Source organism: Haliaeetus leucocephalus, unplaced genomic scaffold, assembly GCF_000737465.1.
Source record: "Haliaeetus leucocephalus isolate CR32 unplaced genomic scaffold, Haliaeetus_leucocephalus-4.0 Scaffold840, whole genome shotgun sequence".
Classification (NCBI taxonomy): domain Eukaryota; kingdom Metazoa; phylum Chordata; class Aves; order Accipitriformes; family Accipitridae; genus Haliaeetus; species Haliaeetus leucocephalus.
Genome location: NW_010973276.1, coordinates 2385820 through 2400174, shown reverse-complemented (window position 1 = coordinate 2400174; position 14355 = coordinate 2385820). Strand labels below are relative to the sequence as shown.

Sequence of the window (14355 nt, the reverse complement as noted above, 5' to 3'; positions counted from 1 at the left end):
AGTGGACAATTTGATTTTAATTTTGCTGCTAGCTAACTATAGTAAAACAAACCACCATAGTTGTAGAATCAAAAGTAGAATTTATCAGTCTGTGTTACTTGGCCTTGATTTTCATCAAAACACTTTCATTGTTTGTCTTCAAGAAACCATGCAATAATCAACAGTTCTCTTCCTGAAGGAAGACAGACAAGCTCTTCAAGGAGAAGAATGTCAAGCATTAATAGAAGAATTTGCTAAAAAAGCAGTATAAAAATCTATGTCTGAAAAATAAATGAAATTCCATTAATTGTGAACAATGGAGTGCTTGTCTGAAATTGCTTTCCAGTTTATTACTTGTTGGTTTTCTTTTTTAAATCATTTTTTGTTAAGTATATAAACCCAGTTTTAGTGTGGGACAACGTAGCAGCACAAACATGTAAGAAAAAAATAAATCATACTGCATACAGTCTGAGGGAACATACTGCAAAATTCTTGAAATACTAAAGTTTCAAGTTTGAGGGATTTTTCTGTCTTAGCTTTACTGCCAAAAGCATCCAATACAATTTTAAAACACAAACGCAAATGGTTGGAAAGTTGCTACATGTACTACTTGTTGTATTTGTGGGTTACTGTTAAAAAAATGCAGTCATGACCATGGACCTTAAGAAAATATGCACAGCCTCAGAGCGTGCAAGAATTTCTCCTAGGAAGATATACTTATGAGAACAGTAGTGCCATTAGAGACTCCAGGACTGAATCATACCAATAATGAATTCCAGTAAGACATAACAAAACAACATAAACTCAAAGAGAGGCATCACACAACATACAGTTGAGTTTAAAGTTATTCCCCAAGGACATAAAAGCCCACTTAAGTGATCTCATCATGGATAACCATACACTTAAAAGCTTGCACTTCATTGCTATAAGGGTTAAAATGGACTCGACATGGTTTCCAAGGGGGATTTTTCTGTGTGAAATATTGTTGGATTATAATACTGTACCTTTACTAAGTCTTTCGGCCAACCAGTTCCTAAGACACTACGGCTGCCATATCCCAGTGTATTGCCTCCATACTCAGCAACCTTCCTACTGTTTGTGTTAGGACCAGCATAGATCACCAACTTCAAAACATAAAATACACTGTTAGACTGTAAGAGAAAAACAAGAAAATCTAATAATAATAATAATACTTAGCACTTACACCGCGCTTTATATTTTCAAAGCGCTTTATCAACATTAACAAATCCTCACAACAGCCCTGTGAGGTGAGGTGGCAAGTATTATTATCCCCATTTTACAGATGGGGAAACTGAGGCAGAGAGGAAATTGAGTGACTTGCCCCCGCGGTCACACAGCAAGTCAGCAGTGGAACTGGGAGCAGAAATCAGGAAAAATCCTAACTTCCAGTCCTCATGCTGAGCTAACTAGAACATACTGCCTCTCTACTAATAAACGGATTGATCCTGCTCCCAAAGTTAGTATTTTGTCAGTGACTTCAGTGAGAACATGACGAGGCCCACAGTTTTCTGTAGGAGTTTAACCAGTAATGGGCGACATTTTAATATTAAAGACACTTATTAACTAATGGGAGTGAGTATCACAGGACTTGCTCTATGTCGAAGAATATATGGCAACAATTAGTAAGCAGCACAAGTAGCCCTCTGATTATACAAAGTAAATAAGTGCTATTAGTTGTGTTCTTGAAATTGAAAATACTTGTTCATATTAATCCATGTAAACAAGCCATTTATCATCAGGGGAAAAAAAAAAAAAGTAACCTTTCCAGTTCTGCCCAGTTTAAACAAACTGGGCTGATCTACAAAGCTACAAAGTAGGTAAGTAGATTAAAATTTGAGAAATAAGGAAAACAGAACAACAGCAAAAATGAGAAGGAAGTCAAACTTTGACAGTCTGAGCCATCATGAAATGAACTTAGAAAATGGAAGAGTTGGTATGAATTTCAGGGGGAGGGGGACGGGGGGAGGACACGGACACGGGACGGGACAAAACAACTCCCCTCCCCCCAAAACCCCATCCCTCTGGAGTCTACTATATTTTCCCTATTTCATGACTACCACTACTTCCAATATCTTTTGAGGAAACTTCCTTATTACAGAGCTTAACTCTTAACAAAAGATCCTCACAACTGATAGGTTTTAAACACTGAAACAATCACTGGATATTATGTACTGAAACAATACACAAGAAGAATTAAGCATATATTCTTTTTGGGTTGTTTCTTCAAGAATAATAGTAATTAAACACAAACCATTTATCTTCATCTTCCTGCCTCTTCATGTCAACAACTCTTTGTACATTTTCTATCATTTAGCTAAGTCTAATTGTAAGATGAAATTCAAGAATTCTTTTGAAGTTATTCACACTTGTGCCACACAAGAAATAACTTCTCTGCATCCCTGTACTTTACATCCTTGAATTAAGTAGACTGTGACATTACAGTGTACACAAACAAGGTCCTATCAATAAAAACCTCCCACATTATCCTGATCACTCAAAATAAGGTGCCATGAAAGACAAGGGGCAGAAAAGATGAAAATGGGAAGTGCTGCTGCTGGAAATATATAGAAAAGAAAGTATTTCTGAATTGGCCCTTGCTTACCTTATCGTAATCATATTGTGAAGAACATCTGTTGTCAAATCTAAGATATAAACAGCGAGCTCCTGGAATATGTACAGTTTCTTTAAATTTATAGTTATCCCTGACAGGGTGAACTGTTTCTACAGTCTTCCCTGCAGCCCAGGGAGCAGGGATCTTCAAACCCGTAAGAAAACCTGGTTCTTCTTTCTCTTCCAGCATTCTGAAATTAGAGTGAAAAATTAGTCTTAAAATTCAACACACAGATTTCTACTATGTATTCAGACATCAAACTACAAAGTACTTAAAATCACCTCTCAGTATTGATATTTAGCGACACAAAGTATTGACTCCTCACTTTAGGCATAACTGTATCGAGGGAATATGCAGAACTTATATAGCATAAACTCTGTACATTAGAAATAACTATGCCAATCTCTAACCTGTAAAGTCTGAACTTCTTCCTATGCTTTCCAATTTCCAAATTATGGTAAACAAGCTACAGTAGCACCATAAAAAAAGTAAATTATACTATATATGGATTCTAACACATGATTGGTAGCATAAAGAAACCTTCCCTCCTGCAACCGCACCCAAAACAGATTATACTGTCATAAAACAACGTGTCTAATATATCACTGAAGCTTATAATCTGGAGGAGGATTGAAAATAAATTCTTCTGAGTTTCCACACAGTATATTACACATTATCACTATTTCTAAGCAGAAGCTGTGTAACTTTGAGCTGAGACACTGGATTTAAATGCAGAACTTAAAATGGTTGTTTTGCTCTATGTAAATGAAACCATTAATATCTTTCCAATGTAGCTCATGCTGCTAGAGCAATTTACATTTTCTCATGATGGTCTTCCTTAGCCTAATTTATTGTAAAAGGAACACTTAGAATTAATTCCTAATGCTTGAAGTGAGGGAAAAAATAAAACAAACCATACCCTGTGCAAAAAAACTGAAGAAATTAATTATTTAATTCTATATGCAAAAAAATTTTAGAACTAATTGCCTTTTGTAAAGGCTTATATATCTCTAAGACAGCCTTACAAACCATTACAGCTTTGCCTTAAAAAAAAAATTTAAAAAATTGCTGCTTTAAGATTTATCCCATAGCAATGGTCAAATGAACGTTACAGCTAAGATATTTTATCCCATGAAAACAGCAAAATGTAAAGAAAATCACCTCTCATCAGGTAACAGTTTCCCTTTCTGTTCTGATGCACCACTGGGGGAACTGTTCAGTTCTGAGAAAACTGGAGACTGAGTTTTAAGCAGCAGTGCAGTCTGTGGCACAAAATATACAGTGTTAGAAATGTGCAAACAGTAATCGTTTTAAGATCTCATTATTGAAATATATTAACAATCACACTGTATGTTGTTATTGACAATAAATCACTACTTAGGAGCTGTTGTACCAAGTCAAATTTAATATTCAGCATTATCAGCTTTTGTAGCTGTTGAGCAATTCTTAAACGATGATCTGTCAATCACTCACTGCAGAAAGTTGACCAAGACCTACAGCATTTTAGAACACGCATGCCACATGTCTTTCCCTTTGCAGACAACTGCTGACACAAAGACCCTACCTGACTTGTGTAAAGAACCAGCTGCACCAGCTGAGGCATCAAGGCATCAGCCATAGTTAGAGTTTGCAAATTTGGATGCATCAGAGATGTCAGTAGGACAGGAAGCAGATGACCAAGCATAGTAGCCTTCGTAATTTGCTCCAGGCCTTTTAATCTGTAGGGAAAGTCAAGGTTTACATAGTAACAACTATTTTCATAGAGTATCACTACTATTTTTAGTCATCTGTTTAATCTTGTAACAGACTGCATAAGTCAGCAATTCAAAATTCAGCAGAGAACACTTGCATTATATTTAAAAAAAAAAAAACACAACAAAATTTTAGTATCTTGCAAACATTACAATTTCTTCAAAGTGTTAGCATCCTAGTCTTTGCTGTCAATTTTTACTAAACAATGACAGACCAGAAGACGGTAAATCAAGAGTTTAATAATTACTTAGAAAACTACAAGCTCCCATGGGCATGGGATGAAAGTCCACATCAAAGACAAATGTATTTGTTCAGTATGTATATTAGGCTCCTAGCACATGTAGCTCAAAGTACTTTAAAACAGTCTGTATCTACAAAAATATATTTGAGCATGAAACCCATCTGAAAATATCTTAGAGCAATTGTGCATTGTCAATAAAAAAACCTAATCTTGCAGGTGCAGAAAAGCATAGAAACTGAAACCTGAAACACAACTGGGAGAGGGAGGTGTTTGTTTAATCAGATAAAAGGTTCACAGCTTTTGTTTACATCCCATTCCTGACATATATTTTTAAGTGGAGGGGAGACAGGGAAGGGCAAGGTGATGCTATCTGATGAAACATGCAGGATATCATAACAACATCCAAGATTTGTCATGGATAAAATATCTAGTCCAGCTACTAGAGATGTAATAGTCAGGAATTTAAAAATAAAAAAATTGCCCTAGCTTACAGGAATATTCCCAGCTGACTGACTACAGTTTGTTTCCAGTTACCCTGCTTATAAATACCATCGTAACTCACTAAAACCTTACCAATTTGAAGTTTCTATAGATTATCAAGCTAGTAGTACTGACATGGAGAGTCTGATTATAAATTCTTCAAGAGATAAGCGCTAAGCAAATGCTATAGTAAGAAATAGCTCCTATACATTCAAAGCTCAAGTATGAAATTATAAAGAATAAGTAACGCTGTGCTCGTACAATAAGCCACAAAAAGCAACAGCTTACTGTTTTCAAGTTAGCATACTCATTTTTGTCTTACCTTTGCTCTCTATCAGAAATGTCACTGTTTATTAGTGCTGTAGTGACTTGTTGCAGCATTTCTAAGACTTCATCACATCCTGTCAAAATCTGTGTAGCAAGAGACAAAATGCTGGTCTTCAGCTCCTAGGTACAAAAAGAGTTACAGGATACTTAAATTCTTAGAGAATACAAAAAAAAGGACAACAGAACAAAACGATGGATTTCCAAATTAAAATAATGATAATGTGACCTGGCAGGCCTGCAGCAGTAGATTCATCCAAGACTTAAATTTGATTAATGCTAAGCCCCAAAGTGCTGGGAGAAACTAGGTGCATATTTTACAGGATGCACATCCAGTTTCTAGAGGGAAGGAATCCCCAAGTCCAGCACAGGAGAGCGAGCTGTTAGCCAGCCAAGGTACAGCATTGGTGACAGAATAGCAGGTATGAGGATCACTGTAGAGAGAGAAACTGAACAATGAAAACATGGGTGAATAGTGAGACAAGAAAAGTACTACAATATTTAGCATTTACTCAATGAGCGTGAACAAATAACTTTCAACTGCAGCAGTTTACAAGCACACAAAGTCTTAAAGAGTAGCAGACAAAACCAGCTTAAACAACACCAGAAATTCAGAAGTCAATACCATTATAGAAGAACTGTTACTGTTACAAAAACTACTGTGACGAGACAGCCTGCATGCTAGGACAAATCTGGCTTCTACGAGTTCATTCAAGACTATTCCAGCAGTAATATGAAATGACACCATTTTAATAAACCTCATACCAACAAAACAACCACTGTCCACAAAACTTGTCCTCTAACAGTTTCCTTGCCACAAACATTACTCACTCTATTTCAGACAACAGATGTAGGTGGTTCTACATAAGCTTTATTAGATAAAACTGCAACAAAGCAGAAGCCAGGTAAGGCAAACAAGAAAATCCTTTCCTATTTAAATCTGAAAAATATATTTTCAAGGACTACTTAAGTCATTTGGAGAAGAGAAAGTGTGTGTGGGGGGATAGCGTGTCCAGAAAGGATTCCTGGCACATGAATTTTCTTACTAGCACATACTAATTAAAATACATTTTAAGCCTCATTACATGTATATTTAGGAAGGGAAGTGTCTGCTCTCACTGATAACATAGAGCCCAAGCTGGAATACTGAACGCAAAACAACTGCAGACTTTAGCTGGAGAACAAGAAAAAAATGTCTACAATAACTTAACTATATCAAGACGAAAAGAACCAACAAAACAGCGTAAGTAGAATGCATTGCAGAAACAAGAGGTGTCACAGGAACACTGACTGTAGAGAACCATACTAGAATAAAACTTGGTGTTTACCTGTACCTTCAATGTCTCTCCCTGCAAGGAGCTGTCACTGTCATCATTTTCATCAGGTTTAATCAAAATAGTGTTACTGAGGAGGTGGTTCTGTACAGCCATCAGATACCGCAAACACGAAGATGCAGCCTTTAACATAAATAAGTACACTTTACATTATCTAAACTCTTTAATCAACCTTGATTCAGGCAATCCTTGTACTTTGAAATATAAAAGATGAAAAAAGTTGAGGGAGAGAACAAGCAAAAGCAAAAAATAATTTCCCTTGAACAGAAATTTTTTTTGCTGATTTAATGCAAGCTTGTTAATACATATTTAAGTGAAAGAGCTGGTTGCAAAACACTGAATTTTGTGAAATAACTTGCAAAACTTATAAAGGAGCAGTACCATTTTATTCAAGTATGTAACATTATAGTAATATTCAACTACTGTAACATTAATTAATTCTTAAAAGATAACGCCACCATAGAGCTAAATTTAATTCACATTCCTGAAGGTGATGGTTCCATGCTACTACTCCTTTCTGATCCTCCTGCAGCGCAGGCCGTGACTTCCCAGTGTTTGCATGCAAGCTCACCTGCCTTTGCCATCAACTAGATCAGGGAGCTGATCCTGCTAAAAACATCTGTGCATACTTTTACCATTAAATAATGTCAACTTTCACTCATTTTTGTCTGTAAATGATAATCCTTTCTGCTTGCATGAATCATTATACACAACTGTAGAGTTTATTTTGTTGAAGTTGTAATGCTTTGAAGATTGAGATAAACAAAATTCCTTTAAATTGAAACAGCTATCAGAGCAATTGGAAAATATATCCACATATACACCTGGTTTGGGATTACTGTACAATTTACTTTGCTGTAAGAAATTGTTTCTTCCTTCCCTGCACAGCATAAACAAGACATTCTTTTCCTGTATTTGTTAAGACATACAACTATAAAAGTTTCACCTCTACACTTTCAGTGAAGATGATGGATTTAAGGAGGAAAAGAGCCAAAGGCAAACATACTTTTATCAAAATACATTTTACTTACAGGCACAGTTGAAAGAAGCCTTTGAAAATCATCTTTAGATACAGTTTGGCACTTGGTGATTAAGACACAAGATTCTCGGACAACAATCTTGAGAATGTAGTGCAACAGCTCATCATTTAGTCTTCAAAAAAATGCAAGAAAGATGTAAAATGTTAATAGCCTAATTATGGTGTATTTTGTGTAGCTCATCTCAAAAATCTCTGCAAGCTTTATCATAAATTATGTGAAACCAAACCAAGTATCTGTTCAACTTCAGAGATTCAGACACAAAGAAAATCAAGCCTGAAACACTGAACAACAATCAATGCAACACATTACCAGTGATTTCCTGCTCTGTGCTGATATAAATCTATGACTTCTAATGACTCCTAAAAAAAAGACTCCTCCCAACTTGAACAGGTACTTGAGATTGACAGTTTTACTGCTGAAAAGTCACCTAACATAGTGATATGGAGAGCAATGTCATAACATCGTACTTATGAATTATCGTCCACATTTACCATATACATGGTAAGTAAGCAGGGAATCCAAAACTAAGTCAGCATACAGAAGTCTCCAAAGTTTCCCCTAAAATGTCAAACCTCTCTCCCTTGTCCTAGCGAAATTCTACCCACTATGGACACAAAGACAGTATTTCAGCTCACACTGCCAGTAAGGTAACAAGCAATTTCAGCAGAATTTTATGCAAGTTTACCTAAAGCAAATAACAGAAACATACATTATAAAAGGGGAGGAGGGGGAGCATATTGTTGCATTTTACCTATAATGATCATCATCTTCACTTCCAAATCTGTTGTTCTGAAGCTGTTCAGCTAAATTAGTCAGGATAACGTCGCGAAGTTGAGAGAGACCACTATTTCTCTCTCCTAAAATGGAATGCAAAAACTTTTGCAAAACAGCATTTTATAGAATTAATTTTTATTTCTTCAGATATCTTGCTTAATATATGCTACTTCTCAGAAATCAGTATATTTACAATGTAACCCAATTCCCTGCAAATATTATAGGCTGTTGAAACTTCCTCTCCACATAGCATTGTTTTAAACTCCAAAGACTTTGACGCACAAACACGTTCCTACAAAGTAACGAATTACTGTGCATCAGCTGCTTCTAAGTCCAGACTCCCATTTCATGGTGAATGCAAGTAGATTATGACTCTTTCACTAAGGACTAAAGTTACCTCTGGTTACTGTGTAATTGCCATGGGTAACATTAACTGCTAACTAGGTGTTCTAAAATACAACCTGGACAAGAAACATTACTAATAGTGACAAAACAGAACTTTAATGCTTTTCAATTTCAAACAGCTGCCTGATTGAGAAAAATTTTCCTTTTCTACACCTTACATAACTTGACCATGTAGCCATTCAGAAGGCAGTTTCAGAATTTGAAGCATTCCATAATTTCCTAGAATAGGATGGGTTTAAAACAGACTAGTGCTCAATATTCTGAACTATTCTCCCTCCAGAGGTTGAGAAGTATTTTCACTTTTTGTATTCAATTAGAAAAAACCCCACACTCTCACATGTCAATAAGACATTCTCACCTTCAGTTAAGACCAATTTCAATAAATTATTGATTTCTGCTTCTCCAGGATACAGGATATTTAAACCAGAGCTAAAGAAAAAATAAAACCATGTATTACTTAACATATTTAAAAGTGAACAAAATAATTTCAATGGACACGTGAAAAATGGCATCACAGAATCTCAGCTTAGTCGCTCTAAATGTTACGTCAGATACTATGCAATAGCTTCTTCCAACTTAGAAAGGCATCCTCTATATTTTAACATTTATATTAGTCATAAAATACATAGCTGATTTCTCCAGAAATCTCTTGTAACCAACTATTTTTTTATTGTTTAGGTCCCAAAGCTTCTCCAAGAGCTATTTGCTTCCCTCTGAGAAACTCCATATTAGTCACTTGTATATATGATGGCACAATCATTTTTTCAAGAAACAGACAGATGTCAGAAAAAAATGGATAATGGCTTAGAAAATGACTCAACTCTGGTGATAGGGTAAGAGCTGTGACTTACCTGTGATAAGAACAATGGAAAATGCAAGAGACTAACCAAGAAGTCACTACTGTTACAGTTTTATACTTATTAAAGACTGGCTCCTTGTAGAAGTCTTAGTTTTAGCTACCCAGGAGATTCTAGAACTAGCATTTTGGAAACAACACAGCTATGCATAAACACTCCTTGTGGAGATATTTTTCCCCTCTAACTTGTGATGAACTTCATCCTTTCTACATGAATTACCACATCAAGATAGAAAGATCACAATAACTTCAAAGGAGTACTTTGTGACTGTCTGAAGCGTTGAAACTATTATGCAGACTTCTTTTCTTTTTCCCTTTTCTTTTTCAGTAACACTCGCATAGAAAAGAAAACTGATACGTTTTTCAGCTTCACACTGAAGCAGAGATTACTGCAGCTTCCCTCCCTCTGGCTCATGCTGACCAACTTGATACAAACATCAGGAAAAGTTATACATTGTAAGCTAAGTTTGAGGTTTCCATTGGTATCAGAATCCCCTAATGAGAAAACAGAAAGAAGGAGATATTGCCTAATCCCCACCTCTGATTTTTTTACAAGTCATTGGAGGCTATAGGGTTAAACAAGGGAAAAATGCAGCAGCTGTCCATACAGTTGACAGGATACACTTTCCCCTGTCAAAAAGCAAGATCCTGAAAATGCTAGCTAATCATACTAAGATACACTATTCTTCTTCACTCAGAGTTGCATAAAACCACTGAAATTTGGAATGTCGTGATTCACACAAAAAAAATGCACGTTGATCTTCAGAAGATTTTGTTCTCAACCTTTGGAGCACTTCCCACTTGAAAGCAGATTATATTTGTACTTAGGACGTTTGAGACAGCATTCCTTGTCCTTGAGATTTACATTATCTCCTTTTCGTGATACGCAATCACACTTTTTGCTCGCTTCCCTGTACTTAGTCATTCTGCTATTTTGACAAGCCGGAGGAAGGAAATTACACAGCATCAGATTCAAGAGATGCAGTAGCTAATGTGATGTGGAGCTAAAGCAACCATCCTGTTTAAATGTTTGATGACCTGGTATACCAGCCCAGAGACATAATGCCCACCCTTCTACCGAAATAGATTCCTGTTTTCTAAACATAAACCTGACTTTCTCAAGACAGTCTTACTACTGTGCTCGTGTTTTTCCCTGGGCTTTCAGTCTTACAGCATTCCTCAAGTATTATTCATACTGCTTTCCATTATATTCTTTTCATTTAGGAGGATTTCAGTACTGTCTCTTGAAACACAGGTATAACAGCTTATAACATTAGCTTTGCCCATTCCAGAACTCCAATAAACTATATAAGCTAAATGTGGAAGACATTCTAGCCATCACTGAAATGCAGAAGACTTTGCTTGAATAGCAGCTGTATTATAATAAACATTAACAAAACCTAAACAAAGCCAATAAAAAGCAACAAATGAAAAATATGGAAAGTAATTAGTTATTTCACTGTCATCATGACAAACACATTGTATTTCCTTTCTTCCACAGATATAAATCATAATAATTTTATCATACTATGTCAACCTAAATTTTATCATATTAATTTAAAATTAAACCGCTGAAGACAATTCGAATGTTCAGCTGTTACAACATTTTCAAATAATCTAAAATCTAAGTTAAGTTTAATGTGACGAAGCGGATATTTACCTAATAGCTAGACAAACCTCCTTCTGAATTTCAGAGCAAATTTGATCCCTTGGTGCCATCAGTAACTGCCAAAGTAATAGGCCAGACCTTCTAACAATATCTCTGTTTCTTTCGGTTTGTGGGCTGAAGAAAAATTTAAAAACCACCTAAGGAAAATTAAACACAACAATATTAAAAACTTAAACACTGTTCACATTAACTCTTTTTCTGCAGTCAGTTTCTCAAACTAGTTGTCTAGGTCACTAGAAATCTCAGAGTCAGAAACTGACTTTGGATCAAAAAAAAAAAAAGGAAAAACAAAAAAAGAAAGAAATAAGAAAGTAACCTCTCTGGATTTTATTTTAATCTATAAAGGTAGCAATTACACTTACATTTAAATTAGGACTCTTGAATGGGTGTGTAAGATACTGCAAAGCCACTGCTAAGTCAATCTCCATTAAATTGAATGCAATGGAGGGGAAAAAAAACCCAACTAATAAAATCAAGTGGTTGCCTGTATGCTAAAGCAACTTTTTTCTGTGTGTGTGTTTATTGCGTAGTACATTTAAAATGCCCTTGTACCTGAAAGACAACAAGGATGCAGCGTATTATACATGTATCTCCATTCACCATAGCTTTTTCCATAATGTCACAAATACTGCTGAGATGATGTGCTTCAATTGGATGCTGCTTGCCCAAAAAATTTGTTATGGGAAGATTGTTGCTGGCTGCAAGCAGGTTGAGTTGGTGGATACACATGGCACCAACATGGTGCAGTAACTGGTTAATAACCTCATTTGTGGTTGTTGCATCCCCTAGAAGAAGAAAAGCAGTTCAAATGCTGTCTACAAACACAGACCATAGCATTAGCATTTGCTTCTAGAATGCAAAATATCATCATCATCATCTCTAACTTCAGGACACCTGCCCTCGTGATAAACAAAAGAATTACCCACATCACTTTTTTAATGTGCTAAAGGTAGCAAGAATCTGGAAACTTCCACGTCTCGCTTTTTCCTCTCTTAAAGCAAAGATAAACCATGACCAATATTTATGAACAACTTTTCAAGAATGAACTCAACGTTTAATAGAAAATTTCAGGATGTAGTTTCTGTATATTTACTCTATGATAATCGTACATTTCATTTCCACTTTGTATAAAATGCTGACTTGTAGGTTTACCTCACCTTTGGGCTCTGTAATGACATGACTCACTCCCAGTCTCTGACAGACACAATGGAATGCCTGGTTCCCGGGATTACACCACTGATCAATATAATCATTAGAGCATGTCCATATCATGTTATTCATAGTATCATAACAGGCACCTAAGAAAAGGAAAATATTTTGCACACCAAATTTTAGAACGTTTGTTCGAAAACCAGACTAAAGTATTTTTATAGCAGATATAAATCCAAATTATTTGCTTTAAAAGTTCTCTGTCATGTGACAGCAATTTAGTAACAACGCATTGGAATGAAAAACATTAAAAGGAGATTTCTTAACAAAGGAATGAAGCAAACGCACATCCCTTTTGATGTTTCAAGTACATGTATAACAGCATGCGTTCCAGATAAATAATGAGCACTGGAGTATTTTCAAGTACATAATCGGTATCATTCCTCCACAAACTTACCACACATTGCCACAGTGCATAAACTAAAAATACTCAAGTCTGGCATCAGATACTAGGAACTTCTAGGAAAAGTAGAGGGGAAAAAGTTTCAAAGTTATTTTGCTACAGCTATTGACAATTAAGCATCTTAGAACTCATTTTAAAGGCCTTGTGGTAAAAACATAGTAGCTTTAATAAAACTGACAGTTTGCATGGTGCAACTGTTAAAAAAAAAATTAAGCTTAGAGAGTCATCTCCTCAAAAGCTCAAAGCCTACAAACACAAGCAGGTCCCAAACAGTAAAAGGAAAGGGATGAGTGGATTATAGGTGCATTTGTTCTATGACAGAGGCATTTACCGTACTTTAAAAATTAAAAAATTACCTATTTGTCTACATGTTTCAAATGACTGAATTTAATCTCCAGTAACAGTAGCCAACAGGTTAACATACAATTATACTTATCCATGCATCCTAGTATTGAGAATATCATTTAAAGCTATTTATCACAAACATTTTTAAGACATTTGTTTTTAGGCAACATAAAACCACTGCTTATTAAAACGCTAGCAATGATATGCAGTGTTTAAGTAGCATGGACACTGTTCAAAAGATTATTTTATTATACCAAGCAGGGTTAAAAAGAAAGGGGGGGAAAAAAAAAAAAAAAAAAAAAAGAGTCCTGAAGAAAACACTCATGAAGTTTCAGTCATAAAGTGATAGGGAAATCAGAAATACCTACAAAGTCTTTCCAGCTAAGAGGCATTTATTTATTTTCAAATACAGATATAAGATACTCAGAACTTTGTAGCACCTTACAGCATAAGCAGGGTATAAATATCAGACTTCTTTCAAGACTCTTTTCTGCTACAGAAAACACTTTTCTTGAGCTTGTGTGCAGCTAAAACTGCAAAAGCAAAATACCAGAAATTCCTTCAGGGAATTCTGAACTTTCAAAAATGTTAAATTTACAAATTTTCACCATAGACATGAAACTCTACCAACTGCAGAATTGCTTACTGCAAATTAAAATCCAGATAGATTATTTAGAATCTAAGTGTTGAATATGTCTAGTTCTGAAATATTCCCAGAAAAGAGATCTACTTCTTACCAAGTCCTGGAACTAGAGCACCACGTCCAAGTGAACTTCCTGCAGCATCAATGAGATCTGCTCGGCTTGTGAACTGCCCATCCGAAATATTGAACACCAAGCTTGAAGCAAGAACTACACAGAAAAAAGTCTCCGATAAATTTCTGAGAAGTTTATTGTATTTCAGAAAACCAAG

General features: G+C 35.6%; 1 protein-coding gene across 6 annotated transcripts in view; it reads right to left on the bottom strand.

Moving 5' to 3' along the window:
- HECTD4 (HECT domain containing E3 ubiquitin protein ligase 4) overlaps positions 1–14355 on the bottom strand; it is a 78720-nt gene that overhangs the window by 40614 nt on the left and 23751 nt on the right. For 2 of the 6 annotated variants that reach the window (XM_010582106.1, XM_010582111.1), the window contains exons 10-22: positions 14181–14294; positions 12644–12784; positions 12039–12271; positions 11478–11623; positions 9320–9390; positions 8534–8639; positions 7774–7894; positions 6737–6865; positions 5407–5531; positions 4176–4329; positions 3773–3873; positions 2603–2801; positions 984–1130 (exon numbers count right to left, since the gene is read on the bottom strand). In XM_010582106.1, the coding sequence (XP_010580408.1) occupies positions 984–1130; positions 2603–2801; positions 3773–3873; positions 4176–4329; positions 5407–5531; positions 6737–6865; positions 7774–7894; positions 8534–8639; positions 9320–9390; positions 11478–11623; positions 12039–12271; positions 12644–12784; positions 14181–14294 (1787 nt within the window). The remainder of the gene's footprint in view (positions 1–983; positions 1131–2602; positions 2802–3772; positions 3874–4175; positions 4330–5406; positions 5532–6736; positions 6866–7773; positions 7895–8533; positions 8640–9319; positions 9391–11477; positions 11624–12038; positions 12272–12643; positions 12785–14180; positions 14295–14355) is intronic. The other 4 variants (XM_010582108.1, XM_010582107.1, XM_010582109.1 and 1 more) reach the window with 4 other exon arrangements.